Source organism: Rhineura floridana, chromosome 15 (assembly GCF_030035675.1).
Source record: "Rhineura floridana isolate rRhiFlo1 chromosome 15, rRhiFlo1.hap2, whole genome shotgun sequence".
NCBI classification, from domain to species: domain Eukaryota; kingdom Metazoa; phylum Chordata; class Lepidosauria; order Squamata; family Rhineuridae; genus Rhineura; species Rhineura floridana.
In genome coordinates this window covers 33,114,368-33,141,845 of record NC_084494.1, presented here as the reverse complement: position 1 = coordinate 33,141,845, position 27,478 = coordinate 33,114,368, and the positions used below count along the sequence as shown (strand labels likewise).

The 27,478-nt window shown below is 45.3% G+C and overlaps 1 protein-coding gene across 5 annotated transcripts; it reads left to right on the top strand.

The window, feature by feature from the left end:
- Nucleotides 1–27,314, top strand: B3GNT8 (UDP-GlcNAc:betaGal beta-1,3-N-acetylglucosaminyltransferase 8). Of its 5 annotated transcripts, none has more exons than XM_061598013.1 (3): nucleotides 2–222; nucleotides 7,112–7,234; nucleotides 22,907–27,314. In XM_061598013.1, exon 3 carries the CDS (start codon nucleotides 22,914–22,916, stop codon nucleotides 24,138–24,140), a length of 1,227 nt encoding a protein of 408 aa, XP_061453997.1. In that variant the 5' UTR covers nucleotides 2–222; nucleotides 7,112–7,234; nucleotides 22,907–22,913; the 3' UTR covers nucleotides 24,141–27,314. The 5 variants fall into 5 exon arrangements, with proteins under 5 accessions (XP_061453996.1, XP_061453997.1, XP_061453998.1 ...); XM_061598014.1 differs by lacking the exon at nucleotides 2–222 and adding an exon at nucleotides 6,659–6,706; XM_061598015.1 differs by lacking the exon at nucleotides 2–222 and adding an exon at nucleotides 6,892–6,972.
- The last annotated feature ends 164 nt before the right edge of the window (nucleotides 27,315–27,478 follow it).

The following is a 27,478-nucleotide window of genomic DNA, read 5'->3' as shown; positions in this document are numbered from 1 at the left end:
TTTAATGGCTGGTTCTGCAAAAGGTGGGAGGTTTCGTTTTTGCTTTGGGTGTCAGGAGGATGTGTGTCTCAAGTGTACTTGCTGTGAGTAAGCCACCCACATCGCCTGGAGTGATAGCAGGAGAGAGCGAGCAAGGAGGATCAGAGGAGAGAGGGGGCAGTCTAACTTCAGACAGAGGAGAGAAGGACAAGAAGAGCCTCCCCTTTCACACATGGGTTTAAGGTGAGGCTTGGTCTGTTCTGTGGGATGCCTGTCTGTTCTCTGCATGCACTTGCCTGGGAGTAAGCTCTTGCTGAACACAGTGAGACTTACTTCTAAACAGAGATGGCTAGGAGTTTTGCAGGGCAGCTCTGTACCTATTTAGTCGGAAGCAAGCACCATCAAGGAAAGCGAGGCTTACTCCTGACTGAGTAAACATGCTTAGGATCACACAGTGAACCTGCGCGCATGGCACTTGGATGAGAGGAATATACAGTGGTTGAAACTCCTGTTTTATGAGATGATACAGCCCTACAGGCTGAAGGAAAAGCATTGCTTGCTAGATTTTTTGGGGGGAGGGAGAGGGAGGTTATTGTTGTTGATGTGCTTTGTTTGGGGGAGGGTGAGAGAGAAGAAAGGGAGGGGATTTTGCTGTGTGTTACTTCTGTTCTGTGGCACTTTTTATGATGATACAAAACTGCTAGGACAAAATGCATTAGCTAAAAAGTCTGTTAATTGCTTTACGTCAGACTGATGGATGTGATGCCTACTTGTGGCTTCAGTGCTTGTAGTCCTAATGCGATTTGTGATAGAATTTCTTGAGTTACAAAGCAGCAACAGGAATAGAAAGTGTTTTATCTGTGGAAGATGTGTGGAATCTAATCACAATCATGAGGGATGGAGAAATCAAAAGTGACGTTTTAAATATGTACATCACATTCCTACGAACTTCCCACGGTGGGAAGTTTTGAGCAATCTGACTGTACTGTGCATTTCAGAGGGCTTTATGTTGTGGCCCCATAGAAATTCGCATGGAAAATGTTTTCTTGGTGGGGGGGAATAGTGGAAAGTTGTGACGTTTCCCTCCAAGTGTGTTGCCCACATCTTTTGTGTCCTGCCAGAGCTGGCTCTTAGGAGAGGATCAGAACAGTTATTAGTTGCCTTTAGTTCCGGGGGTTCCCAAACTGTGGTCCACGACTTTTGTTCAGGCGGTCCATAGCATGTCTGTAAAAATACAATTAAAAACAGCACACTGCAATTGCCAAAACAGGCAAAACACCACCACCACCCACTTGAGTGGTGTGCTGAGATCATCAGCAATGTTCAAGTGGTTCATGGGGGGGAAAGTTGGAGAACCACCACTTTAGTTGGTTATGCATCTTTCCTCAAAAGTGTAATGCTATGTGGGGTGTATGATAGGTCCCATTAAACTATGGCTTCTGGTCTTTGCATGCATCAAAGGGGGGGTAAAGGCCCGATGGTCTGGGGTAGTGCTGGGGGTTCATAATCCGGCCACTTTCAGAATTAATGGAAGGAGCGACTCGTGTTTGTGTTGAGGCCCGTAAATTCTCTCAGAAGCCTCTCTTGCCGCTTGCTGCCAACACGCGGCGGTTTGGAATTTCCACATGGTGCTGGTATGTGTCTTATCATGCCCCTTGTCAGATAAACATACCCAGAACTTTGCTGGGACTTACATTTAAAACTCTTTGGAATGCCAACATGAAGGGTGCTGCAAATGGGGAACAGCAATCAGTAGGAGGCAGACATGTTGTACCCCAGCCTCCACCCCAACTTCTAGAGCTGGGGTGGGGAGCCTCTGGTCCACCACATGCTGCTGGACTGCAACCCCCATTACCCTGACCATTGACCATGCTGGTTGGGGCAGATGGAGTCCAACAATATCTGAAGGGCCACAGGTTCCCCACCCTTGCTCTAGACAAGGTGTAGGGACCCTTTGGCCCTCCAGGTATTACTTAACTACAACTCCCATCAGCCTCAGAAAGCAGGGCCAATGGCCAGGGATGATGGCAATTTCTAGCAACATCTGGACAGCCAAAGGTTCCCCATACCTGCTCTAGATCAGTGATGACACAGCTAACTTCTTCAGCCTGTTAGATTTATGAGAGGGGGATGGAACTGCCCTCTCCCCAGCATTGATATCATTGGTCTGGTTTGAACATAACACTAAACCATGATGAACGTTAACCATAGTTAATAAACCATAGTCAAAGGTGATGTGTCTGGCAGACAATTACTTATTATGTCACAGGCAGCTATGTAGTTTTTGGGTGGCAACAAGCTCCTTAATCTATAGTTAAGGAGAAGGTCCAGCTTCACATGTAATGCAAAGCTATGGCTTATAAACCAGCTAAAAACTATGGTTAACACTGAACCATAGTTAATAAGCCATCAAGTTGAGTTCATACATACCACTAAGGTACGGTTAGCGTTATGGTCAAACCAGGCCATTGAAGCACCCAGTTTCCCAAGTAGAGGGACCTCTTGCAAAAACTCAGGGGGCAGGGGTCCTTTCATTTAATTTCTGCCTACCAGGACAGAAGTGGTGCGTCCCCTGATAATGGACTGCCTTCAAGTCGATCCCGACTTATGGCGACCCTATGGATAGGGTTTTCATGGTAAGTGGTATTCAGAGGGGGCTTACCACTGACTCTCTCTGAGGCTAGTCCTCCCCAGCTGGCTACAGCATGCTCAGTTTGCCACGGCTGGACGAGCCAGCCCCTTCCTTGTCTGTAACTGCCAGATGGGGGGCAACTGGGCTCTTTGGGACTATGCAGCTTGCCCACGGCTGCACAGGTAGCAGGGCACGTAACTCCTGAGCCACTCCCTGTGGGGGTGATATTTAGCTGGCCCTTGACACCCAGGAGACACGAGCGGGGATTTGAACTCACAGACTCTGGACTCCCAGGCAGGCTCCCCTCCCCACTGTGCTATACCAGCTGTCTCCCCTGATAAGTGTGCTGTTGTCCAGAGATCTAGAGTTTTTCATTTGCCCCTCAAGTTGCATTAGTCTAACATCTGTTGTCCATGCTCTGGTAACCTCTAGGTTAGATTACTGTAATGCGTTATACGTGGGGCTGCCTTTCAAGATTGCTTGGAAACGGCAGCTGGTACAGAATTCAGCAGCCAGATTGCTGGCCAGGGCAAGATGCTCTGAACATATAATACCAATCCTCATACGATTGCATTGGCTACTGTAAGAAACGTGGTTTTCCTTAAGGGAAAAAAACCCTATGAGACCCCCAAAAAGGTCTTTCAGGGAAAACTCACAACAGAGACAATTGTGAAGCAGTTTTCAAAGCTTTATTTCGTTCTTGCAAGGACGGGTGCCTACCAGAAGGCAGGCACACCCAACATGACATTGGTACAGACTTTTATCCCCTAGCTCGACGCTATGGTTCCCTCCCCTGCCTTCTCATTGGACAGAGTACTACAGGGTTCACAGCCTATCCGAGACGCCTAATCATGTCACATGAAACTCCTCCCCTGTTTACATCTCCCACTCCTCAGTTTTAGGCTACCTTATACCCTTATTTATTATTTCCCATATATGATATATTGCTCCCCCTCCCTTCCTCATTAACTAAGCATAAAAACTCCCTTTACGTCAAGCAAAGTAATGAAAGAATAAAACCTCATCTGAATCAGCCAAGCATGAATCCCCTTTCTATATTAAAACAGATTTTGACCACAAACAGATCTTAACTGTCTGTGTCCCAGATGGTCATCTTACCTTATTCTATCTTTACAGGAGAAAAAACCCCTCTTTGCTTATCAGCATTCCTCATCTGAAACCCTTCTCTGTGTACTGCCTCCAAGGGAGGTGCAAAGGGTGGTGACATTCTCTTCTTAGTGGTGCCCCCCCCCATTTATGGAATACTCTCCCCAGGGAGGCCCGCCTGGAACCATCCATTTCTGTTTTAGGTGTCACACAAAAACATTCTTATTCACCCAGGCCTTTGGACCTTAATTTTCTAGTTCTCTTTTAGTGGGGAGGGATTGAGTTGGATCTGCTCTTTTACACATGTTATTGGTGAGCATTTAAAGTTTTAATGCTTTTAATGCTTGTTTCTATAAGTCACGCTGAGTCCCCATTTTCTGAAAAAAGCAACTAAATTATTATTAACAATTAATTAATTAGTTAATTAAAATTATAATTATTATTGCAGTATTGGCCAACCTCCAGGCCCTTTGCTATCCTAGTTGGCTGACTGGCCCAGCGGTTGCGTCAAAAGGGTGGCGCATTGGGGCTTCTGGCTTGCAGGGGCATCAAGTATACAAGATGCTTTGATTGTTAGTTTTGCAGTTGATGTCCCCTTCATCCCAATGCACGGGTGGCCCAAGGCATTTTTCTAACTGAGGCAAAGGACAAGGTGGCACTCCTTCCCATTCTACATACAGAAGCCAGCAGGGCTGGCATTCGACGCTAGCAACAGGAATGTGTACTCCAGTGCATCTTAGGGCAGCTGGCTAACTTAGGGGGTGCACAGGGCCAGCAGCACATGGCACACACAGCTCTGTCTTTTAACACCTTACCACCACTCCCTGCTGCCTGGAACAGCCACCTCCCTTTGCCTAATGATAGGGCCAGCCTGGTCTTGATGGTTAAAATGTGTTAAGATTGCCTTAACGGTTCAGTGACAGGGCATACGCAGGATTCTCTGATCCTATATGCATCTGCCCAGTTGTCAAATTCTTCACTGGAGGTCTCTCAGTTTTCACGGTAAGGGTGAGTGGTTTCCAGAGAGAGGGCCATCTGTGTGGTGGCACCCCATTTGTGGAGCTTCTTCTCCACAGCCATCCACTGGGCTGGCACCAACTTTTGTTATCAGTGTTTAGGTAAGAACGCCTCTCTCCCACAGCCGTTTAGTGGCATTTTGACCAGTGGGATTAACGCTGTTAGCGCTTTATTCAGATTGTAGCTGTGGAGGTTTCTTAGTGTGGATTGTTTGTGGTTATTTTTTGATAGTATTTTAATATCATAAGCATGGTTTGGGGAAAACATCCCAACGGTCCAAATTAGGATCCTTGCTAGGTCTAATTAGGGCTGCAGGCCAGAGGTTCCCCACCACTGTTTGAAATAATGTGTCCTAAACTGTTTTAGGCATTATATCATCAAAAGGCAGGGTAAAATATATTTTAATTAATTAATTTAAAATTTGGGCTGATTATATTTTACCTAATTTCCAGAGTGGTTTAACAATCAATCCCTGTTCCCTTGGAACTCTGGGAATTGTAGCTCTGTGTGGAGAATAGAGGACTCTTAACTACTCTCGGCATCCTTAACAAACTACCGTTCCCAGGATTCTCTGGGGGAAGCAATGAAACTTTAAAGTGGTATGATATTGTTTTAAATATATAGTGCAGATGGGGCCGTAGAGGACTAGGATGACAAGTTACTAACAGACTCAAGCCTGTGCATTAGGGTTGCCAGGTCAGAAGCATCCCAAATCCTGAGATTTTAGGGGCGGGCCCAAGTGATGTCACAGGGCAGGCCCAGGTGATGTCATTAAGCATGATACATTAAGCATCAATCACAGTTGTTTGGAGCGTACAATTAAAAAAAATCTGACTGAAAATTAAGCTAGACGTTTTAGCTAAAAGATGGAGCCTGGGTAGGGATCATTTAATCTAGCCTACTTGCTTTCGGCAACAACGGTTTAAGTGCCTTCAGGCCAGGCCAGTCACCAGAAGCCCACTGTAGGAAGAAAGGAGACTAGTGTTGTGGAGATGTTAGATGGGAGCATTCGGGAGTAAAGATGGATGCCCCTGAAGGCTGCAATTCTAAACACATGTACTAAGGGACTAAGCCCCCATAGAACTCAACAGGACTTACTTCTGAGTAAATATAGTTTGGATTGTGCTGTTGGTAAAACTTGACTAGGGATCCTCTGCAAAGACATCCATATCCAAGAAGGGTTGGCAACCCCCTGCCTGGAATGCCCTGCCCTTATCTTTTAATGTGGCTGCTCCAAACTTCTTTACAGATTTGACCCTTCACTTCAGAAAGAGGTCTGAGAAATGAGTAAGAGTAAGAAGATTCTCTACCCTTTCTGTCTGCATAGGTGCCCTCATCCTTCCCCTGCGCCCAGCAGAAGCTCTGGGCCAGGCGAGACACAGTGGCATCTCGTAGAGGACACTTTGTGCTGTCCCAGAGCAGAGTTTGGGGTGGGCACCCCCAGTTACTTGTTTTTTATGATTTTATGACATCATTATGTATTTATGATAATATCAGAAGCCTGTTGATTTTGATTGCATAAATGTATTGTTATTCTTGACGGGGAGAGTCCCCCGATCACAGTGATATATCATACAGGGTACCCCAACATATATTTTGGGGTTCAGAGACATGTTAAGTTTGGTTTGAAGTTGCTGTAGTTGTCAGCTCTTCTTTTTTAGTGTTTTGAACTTTCAAGCAAATAAGGAACTGGGAACTGGGAACTAGGAACCAACTTCAGCGTCGTGTCAGTTAAATAGATTAAACAGTCATGGGGGGGGCTGACGTTTTGGTGTATATCTCGGGGACCAGACCACCTAGAAACTTAATTTTTTTTTTTAATTGAAGCTGAGAGTTCAGGGGTTAAGGTGTGGGAGCTGGAGGGCCCCCCAAAACCTGGAGACTCTGGCTGAAAACCAGAGACCTGGTAACTCTACTATGCATGTTTACTCAGAAGTAAGTTCCACTAAGTTCAGTGGGACTTCCTCCCAGGTAAGTGTGTACAGGATTGTAGCCTCACAACTGTAAATAATAAATAAGAGGTAGACAGATTTATGTGTTTAAACAATTGCAAGGATGCAACCTTAGTACAGAATTGGTATTTTTTTCTATTGAAATTTCACTGTAACTTATAAAACAAAATCCTCACAAGACCTTTTGTTTGGTCTTGTTTGGGCCATCTATCTGCCAGGAGGGACACCAAGAAGAACCTCCTTTTTTGATTATCCCAAATTTTGTTGCCAATATCTTTTGCCCAGGTATTGCAGATCTGACTTAGGCCCCTAGTTCTTGCATTTTGCAGGAGGCAGGAAAGATCACAACTGTTACAAGATGGAAGGTGGGGAGAGATAGGGAAATAGCTGCTTTTGTAAACTGATAAGTTTATTTTTTTTACAGTTTGGCAGGTGCTAAGCAGCACAGACATGTAGAAGAAGGTGCCTCCCTCCCTCCCTGCCAGTTGCGCTCAGGCCGAGCTGGTAGAAAGACACCCTTTTCCTCTGTGTGATCCTAACATTCCAGGTACAGTGCTGCTTGGTTGTTGATGTACAACTCTAACCTGTCAGGGCAGGGGTTAATTGAGACAGAGCATCTTGTGGGATTAAGCTTCCTGTTGTTTTGGTTGGAGATGGATTCTCTGCAAGCCCTGCCAGGAGGGAGAAAAAAAAGCCAATTTCTAGTTCACATTAGGGCACTTAATGGCCTTTCAGTGGGCACTTAGCAGTTAATGGTGATGTGAAAGCCACTGCAGAATCGCATGGACAGATTCATTACTTGTTGTAGTGTTTCCTAAACTTCCCAATGGCAGAGATGCTTTTCTTCTGAATTAACATTTGAGCCATACTTCATTTTTATATTGAAAAGGGTGTTTTTTTTAAATGGTTCCTCTTTATTTAGAACAGTGATGCATAAAGAGGCACAACAAGCATCTTCCTTTGAGAACAGGTAATTGTGTTGCATTGATAGGGGTTGAATGTTCCAGTCAAACCTGAAGCAAAGGCTGTTGGGAGAACTGAACCAAGAGCCCTGTGGATCAAACAGGGGCACTGAGCCTGCTAGCAAAGGGAAGAAATGCCGGCCATTTTAGCCAAGAGAATACTGCAACAGTTCCATGATCCATTTGACCTGGGATGTCAGGTGATGGTCGAGAGAAAAACTTGCAGGCCAGCAGACCTTTCTCTGTCTGGAAAACAAGCACTGTTGCATTCCAGTCCTGCTTGTATGCTTCCCAGACACATCTGGTTGGCCATTGAGAGAACAGGATGCTCTTAAATTTGACGTCTGCATTATTCTCTCTCTTTTCTCCCAGACATCTAGCTTTGGCCAGCCAGTCTTCAGCCAGCTTCTGATTTATCATGCAGAGAGGCAGTGGGCAGCCTCATCTATGAAGGGGATACTTTGGGCTTATAAGAAGGAACCTATTATTATTTCATTAATTTGTCTCTTGCTGTATTTCTAGCAGTTATCCTGTGGCACAGTTGTGTGGCTTGGAATACAGTTTAGGAATGCCTGGCTTAATTTTAAAGAGAGAGAGATAAAGAGATGCTGGAGTTCAAGAATATTCCCAAGATCCATCCTGCCCTCTAGTTCAGGAGCCCCTAACCTTTCTGGGCCTAGAAGGGAATGTTTGGAAATCTAAGAAACTGTTGTGAGCACCAGAAAATACAAGTTTCACAGAAGAAAGACTGGTGATGCTCAGAACCCCCCTCCCCAAACAGCCCAGACACCTTCATCCCACTAAAAGAAATTAAACACAGAAAAAAGCAGGCCACCCCCCTGAACCAACCCTCCCCCAGCCAAAAAACCCTCAATTAAAAAGTTACTAAATTGGGAGGTGCGTGCCAGGAGGGGTGGTCTGAGAATACCATATTGGGGATCACAGCTTTGGCCCAAGACTTTGTCTCCCTAATAAGTCCCCAGTAAATTTTAACTACTTTGAAGGTTAAATCAAATGCTAGGAAAGTCATCCGTAGGAATCATAATGTCAGTGGCTGTAAGATCATGTCTATACCACAGGCTTGAACCGGTTTCATAACTGCTCTCTCTCCCCACAGAATCTTGAAAAACCCCATGGTGAAGGTGGTAATTGCTAGTTTTCTTTCAGGAAAATTTCATAATAGCTTCTTTCCTATATTATTTCATTCAGTGTTTAGAACTCCCCTCTGGATTAGGTAGCTGAATGTTGGAAGATTTGGAATAGACAAAAGGAAGTATTTCTTCTCAAAGCTCATAGCTAAACTATGGAATTTGCTCCAAGATATAGTGATGAGCAACTAGACAATTAGACAAATTCATGAAGGCTATCCACGGCCAAATGGTGGCTATTTTCTCCCTCCACTGTAAGAGATAATATGCCTCTGAACACCAGTTGCTGGCATCATGAGCAGGAGAGTGCTTTTGCATGGTGAAGGTGGTAATTGCTAGTTACCAGTTCTTTACTTGACCAAAAGTTAGAGATAATCACAAAAGTTTAAAAACAACAACTGAAGTTTATATGTCACTGAATCCCAAAATACAGTTTGGTCTACCCCATAACATACATCTCCATGACTAGTGGACTGACCCCTTCAGGTTCCACAGTATCGTTGTTTTCACAGTTCTGTCTGTGCAACACACATAGAAATGCGATGACAAGAACAAATAAGGAACTAAGGTGTGCACATGCCACAATAAACCCAAATCATACACTTCCACACCCAGGAGAGTGTCCTCTATAGGATGTCATTGAATTGCATCTGGCCCAATGCTTCTTTGGGGCATGCACAAGATGCTGTCAAACCTGGCACATCCATGCCAATAATGCCCAAAATATGTAGAAAGGAATAAGGAATTGGAGGTTTGCACCCCAAAATAAGCTTTGGGCCACCATAAAGCATACACTCACACATCCAGGAAAGTGTCTTCTATGGGATGTCACTGAAGTGCATCCAGCCCAGTTCCTTCCCTGGGCACAAGACACCGCCATAGGCATATAGTCATGCCTGTAGCAGCCAAAATAGGTATAAAAGAACAAGGAACTGGGGGTGTTAAGCCCAAAATAAGCTTTGGGCTGCCATGGATGTACATTTTGAAGAGCTGATCATGAAGATATATTTCTCACAGTTTTATGAGGGCCAGTGTGGTTTAGTGGTTAGAGTGTTGGGCTACAACCTGGGAGACCAGGGTTCGAATCCTCACACAGCCACGAAGCTCACTGGGTGACCTTGGGCCAATCACTGCCTCTCAGCCTCAGAGGAAGGCAATGGTAAACCCCCTCTGAATACTGCTTACCGTGAAAACCCTATTCATAGGGCCGCCATAAGTTGGGATCAACTTGAAGGCAGTCCAGTTCCATTTTATCAGGTGGAAAATATACATTAAGAGAAATTAAAGCAACCAGCTCCCCCCCCCAGATTCTTCTTACCAATACTGATAGTATAACATCAGATTTGGATTGGTAAATTACCTCAGCTACAACATCGCATTTCACCAAGACTAATGTGGCCAGGCCCCCCCAGCTCTACCTTTCTGATGAAATTTTATTGCAGGTAGCTAAAAAGAACTAAACCGTCACAGCAAAAAAGTTGATGTATCCAATAACCACGTTTCTTGGAGACAAAGAATATAATACAGCCGAAGGAATTTACTAAACTCTTGAGCTATACACTTGTTCTGCCACCCAGCAATAATCCATGATGTCACGAAAAGGGAAGAGTGTGGCTCCGTCCTATCTAGTCAGGGGGGTTGCCAAAACAGACGTTGGGTATTAAAGGGGGGAACTCGAATTTTCTCCCTGCTTTTCTTAAAAGCAATGTCCATCTCCTGGGTCTGGGAGATTATTTGATCTTTTGCTTGTGTCATATCTAACTCTATCCAAGTTATAATTAGCTTGGGTACTCCTCACATAATTTCTGGGTGGAATAGAAGTATTAAGAGGGGCAGACATGAGAGGTAAATCTTCTCTAAAGACAGGGCTGTCCCCATGACTCTTCCATGAAACAAGGATATTATTTGGATAAGTTACATATGAGGGTATGCCTTCCTTGGACATCCTGCATTTAAACGGGGGCTCTTTAAGAGAATGAGCCCTTTTGTGTCGTTGGGAGAAATGGCTAGGGACTTTTCTTTGTTGAACAACTTCTTGGCATGAATACGTACATTTAGATCTTTGTCCCAATGTATGCTTACACCCTTAAAAGACACATTACTATTTTTAAAATAAGAGAGAAGAGTCCAAAAGGTTTGGCAATGTTCCAAACAAGTGAAAGTCTATTCAGTTATACCCCTTTTTCTGCCATGTCTCCAGAGGTACAGACATATACGAGTCATTTCCTTAAGATCCCAGCTGCAGGTGATTATTCTGATAACACCTCTGGACCTTTTTTCCATGAGCTATCCATCTGCTTCAGTGGCCAATTAAATATAGAAATACAGAAATCGGTCTTATCCTGTGGTATCTGCCGAGTCCCTATTAATTCATTATCTGCCTGATTCCTCACACTCATCTTCGAATCCATTCTGCCCCATAACATTGTCTAACCTATCAAATTCTGTTAGTGAGCCCTCTTGCCACTCATCTAATACAATAAGGTTAGGGTCAGAAAGAGTAAGGTGGGAAAGTTCAATAATGTCATCCTGGATTTCTTCCTCATCTGCCATGTCTGGCCATATTGTACCCTGTCTTTCCCAGTCCGTCAAAAAGTCACACACGTGATCCCCAAGATCCTGGTCACCAATGTGGGAAATATCAACCTGCAGCTCTCTTAAGACAGAGTTTTTATCGGCTTCTTGAACAGGTGTTACTGGAGCAGGAGCTGTTGTCAGGATCCCAATCTCAATTAACCCACTATGACCTGCATATTGGCCTTAAGACCAGAGAGCTCCTTCCTTGGATTGTCTAGGTTCTGAAACATTCTCTCATTCTCCCTGAGATATTTATATACTTCAGCAAGGGCTGCCTGAGTTTCCTTTTCTATGCCCTTAACCAGTGAATTGCCTTCAGTACAGTATCAAAATTGTACAAAGATGCACCATCTTCAGGAAACAATAAAAAAGAATTTCTGCATATGAGTTCTGGGTCAAGAGACCATCTGTTCTTGACTGCAAGTATCTGGAAACTCTCCCAGCTAGGGATCTCTACTTTCTTCATCATTCACCAAAAAATAAAGTTCAATGAGTCTTGCCCTTACTTAAATTTCCTTCATTAAATGTTCCTTCAATTTCCACAGGGAGGCAATATTCCAAAATTGACCTCTGTGCAGGTACAGAGAGAGGTTCTATAAATCTCTTTTGACTTTTCTGGGATCTGGTTACTACCATAGTGCCCTAATCACTCTGAGTTCACTCCAGGAGAAAAATGCCAGGCACTTGTTCTACTGAAATATTTGTCATCCACTCAATGCAATTAAAAACAGGCAAGGCAGCTATAAAACAATTAAACAACTTCAAAACAGAGTGCTACTTCCTTGTTCCTCTCCTGACAAACCCTCCCTCATCCTTGACTGGTAATAAACTCACAAGATACTCCTAATTAGAACACCCAAGGGGCCAATCAGTCTCACCTCAGGTTGTAAATTTTAAACTTTAGACTCCTTAAACACAAAACACTATATTTGTATATTTGTTTTAATGTTTTTGGTTGCTGTAAACCTCCCAGAGAGCTTCAGCTATGGGGCGGTATACAAGTGCAATAAATAAATAAAATGTTAAAATGCTAAAACCCTAAAACAATAAAATAAAAGTGTAAATCAATAAAGCCAGTAATTTAGGAGGGGGCAATGGAGCTCACAACAAAGCAACCTTCTCTGTCGCCATTTCTCCCCGTTTTCCTCATGAAGATATATGATATATGGTGGACCAAAGCTTATTTTGGGATTCAGGGACCTCAGCATTGTAGATTTATGTTCCTAGGATGATGGGAGTGGGTTCTAGGGTTGCCAGGTTCAGGGCCTGAGACTGATCCTGTATCTTTAAGAGAAGAGAAAGTCAGCCAAGTGCAGGTGTTCTTGCAACACTGTAATGGGAAAAAACACACAGTGGAATTCTCCCTTCCCCCTGCACAACTTCCGTATCTTTAAAAGTTGTGCAGGGGGAAGGGAGAATTCCTCCTTGTGGTTTTTCCCATTATAGTGTTGCAAGAACACCTGCACTTGGCTTTCTCTTCTCCTAAAGATACAGGATCAGTCTCAGGCCATGAACCTAGCAACCCTAGTGGGTTCCAACAAGATTGGGAGGGCATAGGTTATCTCCCCTCTGAGGTAATCAACGAGTTGATTGAAAGCTGGACATCCTCCTAAGAATACGTACTCAGAAGGCTTACAGAGTTCAAGTAGTGTTGTTATTAATTTAAGTAAGCACACATAGAATTGCAGCCTCACAGCAATTGTCCAATCCTATATATGTCTACTCAGAAGTAAGCTGCATTGAGTTTGGTGGGGTGTACTTCCAGGTAAATGGGTATAGGTCTGCAGCCTAATTTTCTGTACATTGCATTTTAAATTGTTGTGAGCTGCCCTGAGCACCTTGTTGTGAAAAGGCAGGATGGGGGACTGAGTGGCTGAATCCTGTGCATGTTTTCCCAGAAGCAAGCCCTAGTTTCATGGGGCTTATCCAAATAATTGGGTGTTAGAACAAATTAAACCAGAACTATCATTAGAAGCTAAAATGACGAAACTGAGGTTATCATACTTTGGACACATAATGAGAAGGCACAATTCACTAGAAAATACAATAATGCTGGGATAAACAGAAGGGAGTAGAAAAAGAGGAAGGCCAAACAAGAGATGGATTGATACCATAAAGGAAGCCACAGACCTGAACTTACAAGATCTGAACAGGGTGGTTCATGACAGATGCTATTGGAGGTCACTGATTCATAGGGTTGCCATAAGTCTTGTTCGACTTTAAGGCACGTAACCACAACAATCCCAAGCAGGCATGTATAAGACTGCAACTGGGCTCTGTGCAGATGTATCCAGAAGTAAATCCTATTAGAGTCACAGGTGCCTACTCTCAAGTAAGCATGCTCACACTTGCAGTCTTCCAGTCTAATCCTAAACAAATTTACTGGGAAGCAAATTCTATTGGGCTCAGTGGGATTTATTCCCGAGTCAGCATGCAAATACAGCAGGTTTACAGCACCATCCTAAGCGCATCCTTCTAGCACATGGCTGCCCCCCCCCCGAATCCTGTGAACTGTAGTTTAAGGGTGAGGGGAATTGTAGCTCTGGTACACAGTACACTACATTTTCCAGGATTTTGGGAGGGAAGCCACGTGGTTATATATATAGTGTGGATGGACTTGTTGGGCTGAAGGTTAGATTGCAGCTGTGCAGCCCGATCCTATGCCTGTTTACTCAGAAGCACTGGGCTCATTGGGGCTTATTTCAAAGCAGACGTGGACAGGGTTGCAGCACCTTCGGTCCATTCAAATTTGGACGTCCTGGTGGCCAGTTGCCTCCCAGGGAAGAGTCGAAGAGGGCGCTTGGGTTTTCTCAGACACGCAAGTATATAAAGTTTCTGCTGCTGGTGTTTAATCGCGAATCAAGCCACTATATGAAGTACTAGGCACTACATTTCCCAGCATGCTTTAGATAAACCGCTCCAAAGGGCGGTTCTGCTTCCCTCCTTCCGGCTGGGCATCCTAGGTAAAGGGGTCCGCCCCATGGCGATGTTTAACTGAGGCCCATGGCAGGCTGCCGGAAGTAGGTCCCTCCCGAGGCACGCTGGGTAGTGTAGTCCTTCAGTGCTGCTCCCCTCTTGAGAAAGGCTTGCGAGTACTTCCCCGCTGGCTTCTCTGGCCTCTTACTATCTGCTGCCGTCGCTGCTAAAGAAAGGGATGGTGGGGCCTCCTGGAAGGCCTGCCGTTTAATAAAAATAATAAAGGCACACGAGGGTGCAACCCCCACCTCCTGAGCTGTGCGCACGGCATGTTGGGGAGCGTAGTCCACTCCTGTTTCTCCGACGCTTGTCAGGCTGCAATCCTCACACCCAATGATCAGAGGATCCACGAGATCCCTTGATTGATTCCATGTTTTTTGCACCATGGCTGTGCCGCGAAGCAGCAAATCTGTTTTTTGATTGTTACCGTTCAGTCTATAGATAGAAATGTATTCTGTGATTTGGTGGGATCGTCTGTAAAATCCAGAAAATCCGTAACGATCCGTGCCACTAATCTGTGTATGTCTTTTGCCATGGTGGTGCAGTGAGAAATGGGATCCTTTATTTTTATGGTTCAGTCCCTGGGCACAGATACTGTTGGGTATGGAAATATTACTGGCTTGATATAAAGTAGATATCGGTTTATTTCCCGATGACTTGACCCCAAACATTCCAGTGGCTAAGTGAATAAAAGCCTGATTGAACTGGAAATGTGTTCCCCTCCCATTTCCTTGTGCATATCTATACTCTCTGTCTTATATGATGTTACCAAGTGTATCACAAAAGAATGTCTATGCCTTATTGACATGGCTGTAGAGCTTGACACATACACGCTTACAAATGCAAAAATGTAACCTGAGTGCAATTCTTAGTTTAATGATCCCCCTGTAACCGAACCTCCCCTTTCCTATCTATCCTTTGTTCCTTTGACTCTGAGCGCTTATCTCAAGGTCGTATAAACTATGCAAGCCTATGCCTGAAAAGAGACAAGATGTTCCTGGCTTTTGTTAACCTAAGCACCCCATTTTCCATATCTAAGATGTTACTATGTCTAGCAATGTTTTTCTATTCTTTATGACGTCTGCTCCCCATTTTTGTAACCACTGGGGAAACTATATAATCTACTGTATTTCAATAAACGGGGTTCCCACTTCTGAAAAGCATCTTGCTGGCAGGTCTTGGGACTCCTTTGCAAAGGTAATATTGTGTGTTATTTCCTGGCCTCTGGTAATAGATTCTTGCTCTCAACTTCGCACCTTCCCGTGTGGATGTGAGCTGAGTAGACAGTGACGGCTTGCGTGTTGGGTTTGGACCTAACAATACGATCTGTGATTTGATGGTAAATGTGTGGTAGTATGGGGGGAAATTGAGGATCTGTGCTCTAAATTTATTTATTTATTAAATTTGTATCTTGTCCATCCTCCCAGAAGGAACCCAGTGCACTATTTATTTATTAAATTTGTATGCGGTGTAGTGGTTAAGGTATTGGGCTACAGGGTTCAAATCCCCACATAGCCATGAAGCTCACTGGGTGACCTTGGGCCAGTCAATGCCTCTCACCCCCATGAAAACCCTATTCATAGGGTTGCCATAAGTCGGAATCGACTTGAAGGCAGTACATTTATATTTTTCCTCCCAGAAGGAGCCCATAACTCTTTCCATAGCTGTGCACCACAGTAACACCATGAACTAGCAAATTATGATTTTTATGGTCCAGGCCATGGGCATTGACGTGATCTATGATCTGATAGCACTTTGGTAGTATCCTGTGAAAATATTTTTGCAGATCTATGCCCTGGATCCATGTTTTTGTGCCACCATGTTGCTGTTTAGGATCCAGGAACTTATTTAAGTTTTGTGACCTAGCTGCGTTTTGGATTTTCATACAAATAAAACCAGCTTCAGCATTGCCTGCTTAGCTATACTCACTGGGCCTTAGACCAGTCACTCACCATCTCTCAGCCTAACCTACCACACAGGATAGATGGGAGGGGAAAAATAGGGCATAGGGAGAACTACATGCACCACTGTGAGCTCCTTGTAGGAAAAGTGGGATATAAATGCAATACCTAATTAAATAAAATATAAATGTAATAAAATAAGTATGTAAGTATAGTTCTGGGTTTATTTCAACTCATTTTATGTTGATGGATAAGTCAGCTTCAGTCCCTACTCTATAAAATGTGGAATAATGGCACCCTTCCCAACAGGTTAGTTGTGAAGGTAAATAAAATGTTTTTGTGATTTTAAAGTGTGTGATTCTATTGTGAGCTGCCCTCAGTGCCCTGTTGTAGGGTAGAAGGGCGGGACAGAAATATTTTTAATAATAATAATAGAATAACAGAATACTTTTTGGATTAGCAGTGTCTATACATTGAGGGGCTGCGGGGGAGGTACATGGGTTGTCCTCATCAATTAGAAATTGTGATGGCAATAACATTATATTAGGAAAGTATGCAAACTAGAAAGAAAAACATGCAAAGCGTTGGGTTCGTGGTTCATTTCTGATGTGGCCCATGTTGTCTCGCAAACCGTCCAGGTTAGGGTTTTCTCCGGTCTAGATGTCATACTGTCGGAAGCAGTGTGTCTCTGAATGAATTCCAGTTGCTGGGAATTGCAAGTGAGGAGAATGCTCTTCTGCTCTGGTCCTGCTTGTGGGCTTCCTGTATAGGCATCTGGTTGGCCACTGTAAGATCAGGATGCTGGACCAGAGTGGCCACTGGCCTGAACCAGCAGTTCTTTTCCTGTCTGTATCTTCCCCCAGCTCCCTACTCAGCAGGCAGAAAAGGAAGCATTAAATTGTTCTAATCTGTGGCTGCCCTTGGGCTTTGAATTTACCTGAGGAACCGAGGGAGAAAAAAAGATTTGTTACAGGGAGGAGTGGATTTGGATAGCTCTGGCTCCTTATCCTTCTCTCCGCCCTCCAGCGATTGCTAAGGGAGATGTGGCAGATGCTCTTTTGGATATGCAAATACACCGTTTTGCCTTCTCATTTGCACAAATATTTAGTTTTGCCACCCAGGCAGAATTTAATTTCATCCCCCTGGCAGTTGCCAAGATCAGAGGGTAGAAAGCCTGGGGGGGGGGAACACACTGGTTTGAGCGCATAATATGTGTGTGATGTCACGCTGCATGCCTATGTAGTAGGACTCCATTGGAGAGCAATTCCGTTATAATGTGGTGGCAGTGCGCATGTACCGCAAAAACTATGTGTCATGGGTGCAGATGTCTTTTCTCCAGGGAGAACAGGAGGACTTGGTACATCAGATATAATTGGCTGTTGGCGCCAGAGTTTGTAAGCACACCAGTCTGCTGAAATAGCAAACAGAAAACCTCTTGCTCAACTGTACCGACGAGCATCCAGTATATAAAACTTGCAGCATTTAAAAGGTAGATAGGTGGGGGCTGTCCAGTGTTGTGCCTCTGCTATCACATGCTGGGCTGAAGGTGTGTGCTTGGAGCCAGCTCCTCCTCACTCTTGAGGAACACGTTTATTCCTTGAGGCAAAAGAGGTCAACCTGGAGAAGGTTGAATCATAGAATCGTAGAGTTGGAAGGGGCCTATAAGGCCACTTAGTCTAACCCACTGTTCAATGCAGGAATCCATGTAGAAGCATAACCAACAGGTGGCTGTGCAGCTGCCTCTTGAATGCCTCCAGTGTTGGAGGGCCCACCACCTCCCTAGGTCATGAGTTCCATTGTCGTACCGCTCTAGCAGTTAGGACTTTTTTCCTGATGTTCAGTCGAAATCTGGATTCTTGAGTCCATTATTCCATGTCCTGCACTCTGGGATGATTGAGAAGAGATCCTGGCCCTCCTCTGTGTGACAACCTTGCAAGTACTTGAACAGTGCTATAATATCTCCCCTCAGTCTTCTCTTCTCTAGGCTAAACATGCCCAGTTCTCTCAGTCTCTCCTCACAGGGCTTTCTTTCTAGTCCCCTGATCATCCTCGTTGCCCTCTGTGATGTTCCTATATTAATGTATATATGGTAAGCGTTGTTGTTTAGAAGATACATGGTAAGTGGAGTGAAAGAGGGGGAGTGAATGGGCAGTAGAATGCGAGATGATTGGCTGAGTGTTTAAAATGGCTGAACGTATAAAAGGAAGAGTGAGAGTGGAACCTGGGGGGGGAGAAGAGAACTGAGTGGGTTGCTTGGTGGGGTTTAGAGAGTTGTTTGCCAGGAGGGAGGTGGAGTTCGGATTAGTATTGAGTAAAACCATATGATTATGTGCCTTAAGAAGAAATCTTGTTAATCTTGTGAGCTTTGTTATCTGTAATAAATACTTAATTTGGTTTACCAAAGGCCTGATCCTTGGCTGGGGTTTCACAGACCAGAAGGGAGGGTAAGGTAATGACCAAGGCTGAAGGGGAACTGTAACAAATGGTGGCAGCGGTGAAGAGAATAACAATACCAGTATTTAGAGTCTCTGGGAATACTAGTATTGGGACGTTACTGGTGGTTGCCTAGCAGGGGGATCTGTTGAGATCTGTGCTAGAGTGGGGAGAGAAACCATAAGAGAGAGCGGTCCGGACTGGTGGAGTCCCTGGTGGTGCCTAGTGACAGGCAGTAACCACGAGCGGGTAGGAACCTGACAGGGAGAGCCAGGGAAGGACGCCTCACACTCTCCTCTGAACCCGTTCCAGTTTGTCTGCATCTTTCTTAAAGTGCGGTGTCCAGAACTGGACACAGTTCTCAAGATGAGGCCTAACCAGTGCTGAATAGAGGGGAAACAATACTTCATGTGATTTGGAAACTATACTTCTATGCATCCTAAAATAGCATTTGCCTTTTTTGCAGCCACATCATACTGTTGGCTCATATTCAGCTTGTAATCAACAACAATCCCAAGATCTTTCTTGCATGTAGTATTGCTGAGCCAAGTATTCCCCATCTTATAACTGTGCATTTGGTTTCTTTTTCCTAGGTGTAGAACGCTGCACTTATCCCTGTTAAATTTCATTCTGTTGTTTTCAGCCCAATGCTCCAGCCAATCAAGATCCTTTTGAATTTTGTTTCTGTCTTCCAAGGTATCAGCTATCCCTCCCAATTTTGTATCATCTGCAAATTTGCTAAGCATTCCCTGCACTTCCTCATCCAAGTCATTAATAAAAATGTTGAAGAGCACTGGGCCCAGGACCAAGTCCTGCAATACCCCGCTTGTTACCTCCCCCCAGTTTGAGAAGGAACCATTGATAAGCACTCTTTAAGTACGATTCTGTAGCCAACGATGGTTCCACCTGATAGTTGTTCCATCCAGCCCATATTTACCTAGCTTGCTAATCAGAATATCATGGAGCACTTTGTATAAAAGCTTTGCTGAAGTCGAGATTCCCACAGTCTAGCAGGGAGGTTACACAAAAAACTGAGATAAGATTAGTCTGGCAGGATTTGTTCTTGATAAATCCATATTGGCTTCTAGTAATCACTGCATTGTTTTCAAGGTGCTTACAGACTGACTGCTTTATAATCTGCTCCAGAATTTTCCCAGGGACTGATGTCACACTTACTGGTTTTCTAGTTCCTAGGTTCCTCTCTTTTGCTCCTTTTGAAAGCAAGGACAACATTAGCCTGAAGAACTTTTTTTTTTTTTTGCTTTTGGCATCTCTTGCTAACCTCAGCTCATTCTCAGCTTGAGCCTTCCTGACACCATCCCTGCAATTCCATGCTATCTGTACTCTTCCGTTGTGGTCTGGCCTTCCTTCCACTTCCTTTATGTGTCCTTTTTTGTTTTCAGGTCATCTCTAAGCTTGTTGTGAAGCCACATTGGCTTCTCCTGCTGTCTTTCCCCCTTTTTCCTTGATGGAATTGTTTGCCGTTGTGCCTTTAGAATTTTCATTTTTTAGAAACTCCCACCCATCTTGGACTCCTTTTATATGTTGATTGATATTTTGGCCAAAATTTATGCTAAGTATCTCCTTCAAAGTTTAGAGAATCATACACTGGTTGTAGAGCAGGCAGGCTTCAAAGAAAAGAAGGTCCATTATTGTTTCTCACTATTCTGTTTGATAATGGGAACACACAGCAAAAGATGGGCAGCTTTTCACTGCATGTATTGACTTAAGTGCTGCTTTTGAGTCTATAACAGAAGTCATCTCTGGGATAAATGTTTAAAAAGAAATATTGATCGCAGACTTTTATTTTTAAGTAGCATGCTGTACAAGGAAAAGTGTTTGAAGGTTCAAATAGGCTCAAATTGTGTTCTTACGGAAGAGATTCTGCGTATAAAGGAGTATAACAAGGCTATTTTTTGGCTTCACTTTGTTTTTATTTTCCTATTCATGTTATAATCATCAAAACTGTCATGTGCCTAAGATTCTGGAATGGCCTGTAAATATTTAGGCTGATGATATGGTTTTACTTTCAGTATCACAAGTTGCATGAGGGGTTAATTGAGATGGTTTGTGGTGACTAGATCGAAAATTGGATTATTGCGATGTGCACTCTACGTGAGGCTGCCCTTGAAGACAACTCAAGTCCAAAATGCAGCAGCCAGATTATTGGCAGGGGTTGCTGTGATGCGCCCTTCCCTGGCTCTCCCTGTCAGGTTTCTACCTGCTCGTGGTTACTGCCTGTCTCTAGGCACCACCAGGGACTCCACCAGTCCGGACCGCACTCTCTTATGGTTTACCTATCCGCTGTAGCACAGATCTCAACAGATCCCCCTGCTAGGCAACCACCAGTAACGTCCCAATACTAGTATTCCCAGAGACTCTGAATACTGGTATTGTTATTCTCTTCACCGCTGCCACCATTTGTTACAGTTCCCCTTCAGCCTTGGTCATTACCTTACCCTCCCTTCTGGTCTGTGAAACCCCAGCCAAGGATCAGGCCTTTGGTAAACCAAATTAAGTATTTATTAAAGATAACAAAGCTCACAAGATTAACAAGATTTCTTCTTAAGGCACATAATCATATGGTTTTACTCAATACTAATCCGAACTCCACCTCCCTCCTGGCAAACAACTCTCTAAACCCCACCAAGCAACCCACTCAGTTCTCTTCTCCCCCCCAGATTCCACTCTCACTCTTCCTTTTATACGTTCAGCCATTTTAAACACTCAGCCAATCATCTCGCATTCTACTGCCCATTCACTCCCCCTCTTTCACTCCACTTACCATGTATCTTCTAAAACAACAACACTTACCATATATACATTAATATAGGAACATCACAGTTGCTTTGAAAACTCACATAACTTCCATTCTACAACAGTTGCATTGTTGCCAGTTTGTTTCCGGGCCCAATTCAAGGTGCTCACAATCCTAAATGACTCAAGCCCCCAAATATCTGAGAGACCACCTCCTTCCCTACAGACCCTCTTGGGTGTTAAGATCAGCAGAGGGGGCCTTCTTGATAGAAACCTCCGAAGTTTGGGGGAAGGGTGGCCCAGTAGAGGGCCTTCTCTGTGGCAGCCCCTAAGTTGTGGAACTCCATCCCCAGAGGTGTGTCTGGCCTCTTCACTGTACAGTTTTCGGTGACTGCTGAAGATGCACCTCTTTGCCTTTGGCAGCTGGGGTGTATGTTTTCAGGACCCACCCTATTCCTGTGATTGTAATCTGTTTTAATTGCTTTTAACATGGAACTTTAAACTGCTGTAATCCACCCTGGAACTTGCTGGTGAAGAGTGGGTAATAAACATAAATATAGTAACAACAGTATCTCATTCCCAAACGATGGTCTGCGAGTTTCATTCAGGTGGTACACGGTGTGTCTCTTGCTTTGTGGCTGAAGACAGGAGATGACACATCCATTGCTTTAAATGGTCATATTTCATTGTGACTTTATTGTTTCCTTTATTTCTTTGATTGTATTTTATTACAATTTGAATTCTATGGGGTTTCAGGAGCTGCTTGCCAGGTGGGGCAGAGTCACAGGAATAGCCTTCCAGCAGCAGCAGCAGTGCCGGTTAGGGGGCAGAGCAAAGTGGTGGCAAAGTCAGGGCTGTGTGGCGCACTGGTTGAGCTAATCCAGTGATCCCACCAGTGCACTGCACAGCCCCAACTTGCCACCTCCTCGCCCCTCACCTTCCTGCTGAGCAACAGTGACACTCCGCCCCATGGCGGGGGCAGGGGATGGAAAGATCTGCCTGTTTTGGTTCTCTCGTTTTTCCAGTCGTAAATTCAGTTCTCCGTGTTTCTGCAGCAATTTGCAAAATCCTCAAGAAAATTCTTCAGCATTTTAGTGTGAATTTCTCCTACGGAGCATGCTTTTGCATGCTGCTTTGACTAAAGTACACATTTTTGCAAGCAGTTTCTCCTAATACATATTTGTATGTTATTTTCACTGATATATTCATTTCTATGCACATTTTCCCATGATACATACATTTTTGTAAACATTGGTTGGTGAACTGCACGGTGGCTGTGTTTCGCTTCTAGTATTGTTTCGGAAAGTGCAGATTTGATAGATTTGCCTTGAAATGTGAACCGAATTTCTCCCGTATCCCTCGCCCTGAAGTACTATGAATAGCATGATGCTTGCCATTGTGACTTCCCGTCCTTTTCCTCACCCCTTTTGATGCTCACCTCTCCCCCTGCTCTTTTCCCCCCCAGGAAAGAGATGAAAGCCTCCCGGTGCCTCACAGTGGCCACTGCTTTGCTGACACTGGTGGCCCTCAAGGCCTACATTGAGTGGAGTGCAGAGGAGAGTGAGCGGTTCCCAACCCCTCATGGGGCCGGCTGGCAAAGCAGCTCTGTCACGCCTGACCAGCCCTCGGACGACGAGTTCCCGGCATTCGTTCTGCAGCATTTCAATGCCTCCCTGCAACAGATGCACCTAAACATCCCACGGACAAAAGCCTACTGGAATGAGAAACAGCACCAGATCTTCCGGGCCCTGGAGGACGGGTTGGTTAATGCCTCTTGGAATGAATGCTTTGGGCCTGAAACTGCAGACAGGGTGGCCAAGATCAAAGACTTTGCCTTCTACCCAGAACTTTACAGGAACTTCATTCTCTATGACGAATGCCGGAACTTTTCGCTGTTGATCAACCAGCCGAGCAAGTGTGCTGGCACTAAGAACCACACTTTCCTGCTCTTGGCCATCAAATCTCTGCCCGGGAATTTTGCTGCCCGTCAGGCTGTGCGGGACACATGGGGGCGCGAGGGTGAGCCCGGCGGATTACCAGTGCGCACCGTTTTCTTGCTGGGCACAGCCCAGTCTCGTCACGGGCCCCACCTCCAACAACTGGTGGAGTACGAGAGCCGGGTCTTCAATGACATCCTGATGTGGGACTTTGAGGACACTTTCTTCAACTTGACTCTGAAAGACTACCTCTTCCTCAGATGGACAGTGCAGCATTGCCAGGATGTCCGTTTCATTCTCAAGGGAGACGATGACGTCTTTATCAACACACCCAAGGTCTTGGATTACCTGGGCTCTTTAGAAGCCCACAAAATGCTCTATATGGGCCAAGTGATGGCAAACGCTTCACCATTCCGCGTCCGCAAGAGCAAGTATTATGTGCCGGAATCATACTACGTGGGGCCTTACCCAGCCTACGCGGGTGGCGGTGGGTACATCTTCTCAGGGCCACTCGCCCGGTGGCTCCACCTCATCTCTCAACATGTAGCATTCTACCCTATTGATGATGTTTACACGGGGCTGTGCTTCCAAGCCCTGGGTATCCACCCCGAGGCTCACCCTGGCTTCCTGACCTTTGATATTGCCGAGAAGGATCGCAATGACCCTTGTGTACACAGCAGGCTCCTCCTGGTCCACCGGCGCAGCCCCCACCAGACTCTCCAACTCTGGAAGCAAATCACGGACCCAAACCTCAAATGTTGAAGGATGCCAGGAACAATTTGGCCTCAGAGTGTGGAGGTGCGAGGCTCTTCTTCTTGGGCGTTGAACGCAAAGGCAGATGGAGATGGAAGCGATACACCTTTGGTGTCATACTTTGGAGTCTTCGTTGGACACAGGAGCGTGCTGCATGTGCAGTTAAGGGGGAGCATTACCTCCTTGAACATTCCATGTACAGAGGCAGTGCACTTTGGCAGGCCAGCAGCTGGCAAATGACAGGGGCAGGTCATTGCCCTCTTGCTCTGCTTGTCAGCTTTCCTAGAGGCATGCGGCTGGCCACTGTCAGAAACAGAATTGTGGGACTTTGGCCCCTTCAGTAGGCCTCTCCTCAGGTTTATGTTGCCTGCCCGCTCTGAGGTAGCAGGAGGGACGGAGAGGGGAGGCGTTGGCAGGTGCCACCAGCAACGGGCAACCCTACAGAAGGCAGGGAATAAAGGTGCATTTTTCTGATAAAGGTTGTTGGGAAGGACAATAGCTGAGTGACAAGAGCACAGGTTTGAATGTGCCAAGTCCCACCTTTAATCCCTAGCAGAGAGGTGGGGAACTTTTTTCAGCCTGAGGGCCACATTCTGTTCTGGACAACCTTCTGGAGGCCACATGCCGGTGGTGGGCAGGGCCAGAAGGAAAAGTGGACAGAGAGCAATGAATGTAAATTTGACCTTTGCACAATAAGCGAGTTTCTACACGTAACTGCACCGCCCCTCTCTGTCCTCTATTAGGATAAGCAGGAAGCATTATTGGAGTTTAAGGACATGTTCCAGCCACCAAAAAAAAATTGGGATGCGAGGCAGACCCAGTGAGGGGTGTGACCCAGGGAAGAGTTCCGAAGGCCAGGCAGAGAGGCCGAGAAGGTTGCATTTGATCCTCGGACCTGTGGTTCCCCACCCCTGCCCTAAAGCTGTGGTTAAAGCAGAACTCAGGTAACAAGACCTGTGCCCAAGCTCTGGGGGCACTACTGCCGGTCAGAGCACGCCTTAATGGGCCAGATTGCTGCAGTTTAAGATGGCTCCTTCTATATACCTAAACCCCATATTGGTTACTGGGGTGTGTGTGTAGAGAATCTACAATTTGGGCTAAAGCTGATACTGGCTTTGAAAATAATCAAACCTAATAATGGACTGCCTTCAAGTCGATCCCGACTTATGGCTGCCCTATGAATAGGGATTTCATGGTAAGCAGTATTCAGAGGGGGTTTACCATTGCCTCCCTCTGAGGCTAGTCCTCCCTCACTGGCTAGGGCCTGCTCAGCTTGCCACTGCTCCACAAGCCAGCCCCTTCCTTGTCTGCAACAACCAGCTGGGGGGCAACTGGGCTCCTTGGGACTATGCAGCTTGCCCACGGCTGCACAGGTGGCAGGGCACGTAACCCCTGAGCCACTCGCTGTGGGGTGATCTTTAGCTGGCCCTTGACACCCAGGAGACACTAGCAGGGATTTGAACTCACAGACTCTGGCCTCCCAGCCAAGCTCTAAGATACTGTTAAAAGCACAGGATGGACTGCCTTCAAGTCGATCCCGACTTATGGTGACCCTATGAATAGGGTTTTCATGGTAAGCAGTATTCAGAGGTGGTTTTTCCATTGCCTTCCTCTGAGGCTGAGAGGCAGTGACTGGCCCAAGGTCACCCAGTGGGCTTCATGGCTGTGTGGGGATTTGAACCCTGGTCTCCCAGGTCAGATTCCAACACTAACCACTATGCCACACTGGCTCTCCAATCAAACCTAAACATACCTACAAAAGGAATATGAAACCAGGGAGGTTGCAATGCTACCCGACACCTCAAATGTAGGAAATATTCTTTTTCTAGATTGTGAAGGGCAGCACCTCTTACCTTCTGAGACCATTCAGGTTAAAAAAGTATGGAAGGATCAACAGTAAAACCCAGAAGAGGCCTGTAGCTCAGTGGTAGAGCATCTGCTTTGCATGCAGAAGGTCCCAGGGTCAATCCCCACCATCTTCAAGTAGGGCTGGGAAAGAACCCTGTCTGAAATCTCGGACAGCCACTGCCAGTCAGTGTAGACGATACTGAGCTAGATGGAAGAAAGGTCTGATTCTGTTTCCTAAAAGGACAACTTTGCGGAGCTCCTCATCCAGTTTGAAGGTATATAGCCTTATCAGGGGTGTTGTAGTCATGGATTTCCTGCACTGACAGGGGGTTGGACTAGATGGTCTTTTGGTATTTTCAATCAACACATTGTCAAATTTGCTTTCTACAAAACCTTTTTATCAGAGAGTGGGATTCTATAGGTCATGGGCCAGAACTGGCCAGGCCAATTTAAGCGTGGATATTAAAAATCCAAAACATAAAAATGTGTATGCCGATTTCTTTCCTCTGAAAAAACGGAGGGCTTTGGCGCCAACCACCACCCAGATCCTGAGGCTGCCTTCTTTTTGCCCTGGCCTTGCAGCTCTGTCTTTAATAGGATCATGTTTTGGCTGATAACACTGAAACGGAGCAGGGAAGTACCAACACTCTGTGGCAGAGCATCTGCCTGGCATGCAGAAGGGCCCAGGTTCAATCCCCGACATCTTCAGGGAGGGCTGGGGATGTCCCTCATCTGAAATCCTGGAGAATTGCTGCCAGTCAGTGTATACCATACTGAGCTAGGTGGGCCAATGGTCTGATTCAGTATAAGGCAGTTTCCTTTGTTCCCTACGCTATTAAACAGCCGACTAAGTGGTGTGGAAAACTGCCTGCTTCAATGTCTGCCTGTCAGGCCATTTGAAAAGGGCCAAGACATGTGGCAATGCCGTTAGTCTGGGTGGACCCTCCTTCCTCACCCCTAATCACCCTGCTGGATCTGGCACATGTCAGGGAGGTCCTGCTGAAAAGTTCTGTATTACTTGTGTTTTTCACAAGCGTTTCCCCTTCAGTCTGTGGCTTGATCTTCCAGGGCCAAGGCACTCAACGCTGGGTAAACAAAGGAGTCAAGCGAACTTGTCTGCACTAACAGCCTCAGGGTCACTTCGTGTTTAAATACACCTTAAGAAAAGCGTACACCTTCATCCATGGTAAAAATAACCAGCTGTTAATCACTCCCTTCTTGGCTGCACAGGAATTTGAAGAGGGTTCAGATATTTTAATGTGCTCTATTTAAATAGCAGGGAAGCTCATTTCTCCTACGCTGTTAATGATGTACAGGTATAATAAAATACGTCTCAGGTGCTGTGTATTGATTTTGTGTCTCACGTCTGCAGTGGTCTGAGGTTAGTTGTTGCTCTTTGGAAAGTATTTGTACATCTGTCTTTTGAAGTACAGACTAGTTGTTGCTGAAATCTAGTGCTGAACTCTTATTTTGCAGTAAGGCAGTGGTTCCTAAACTAG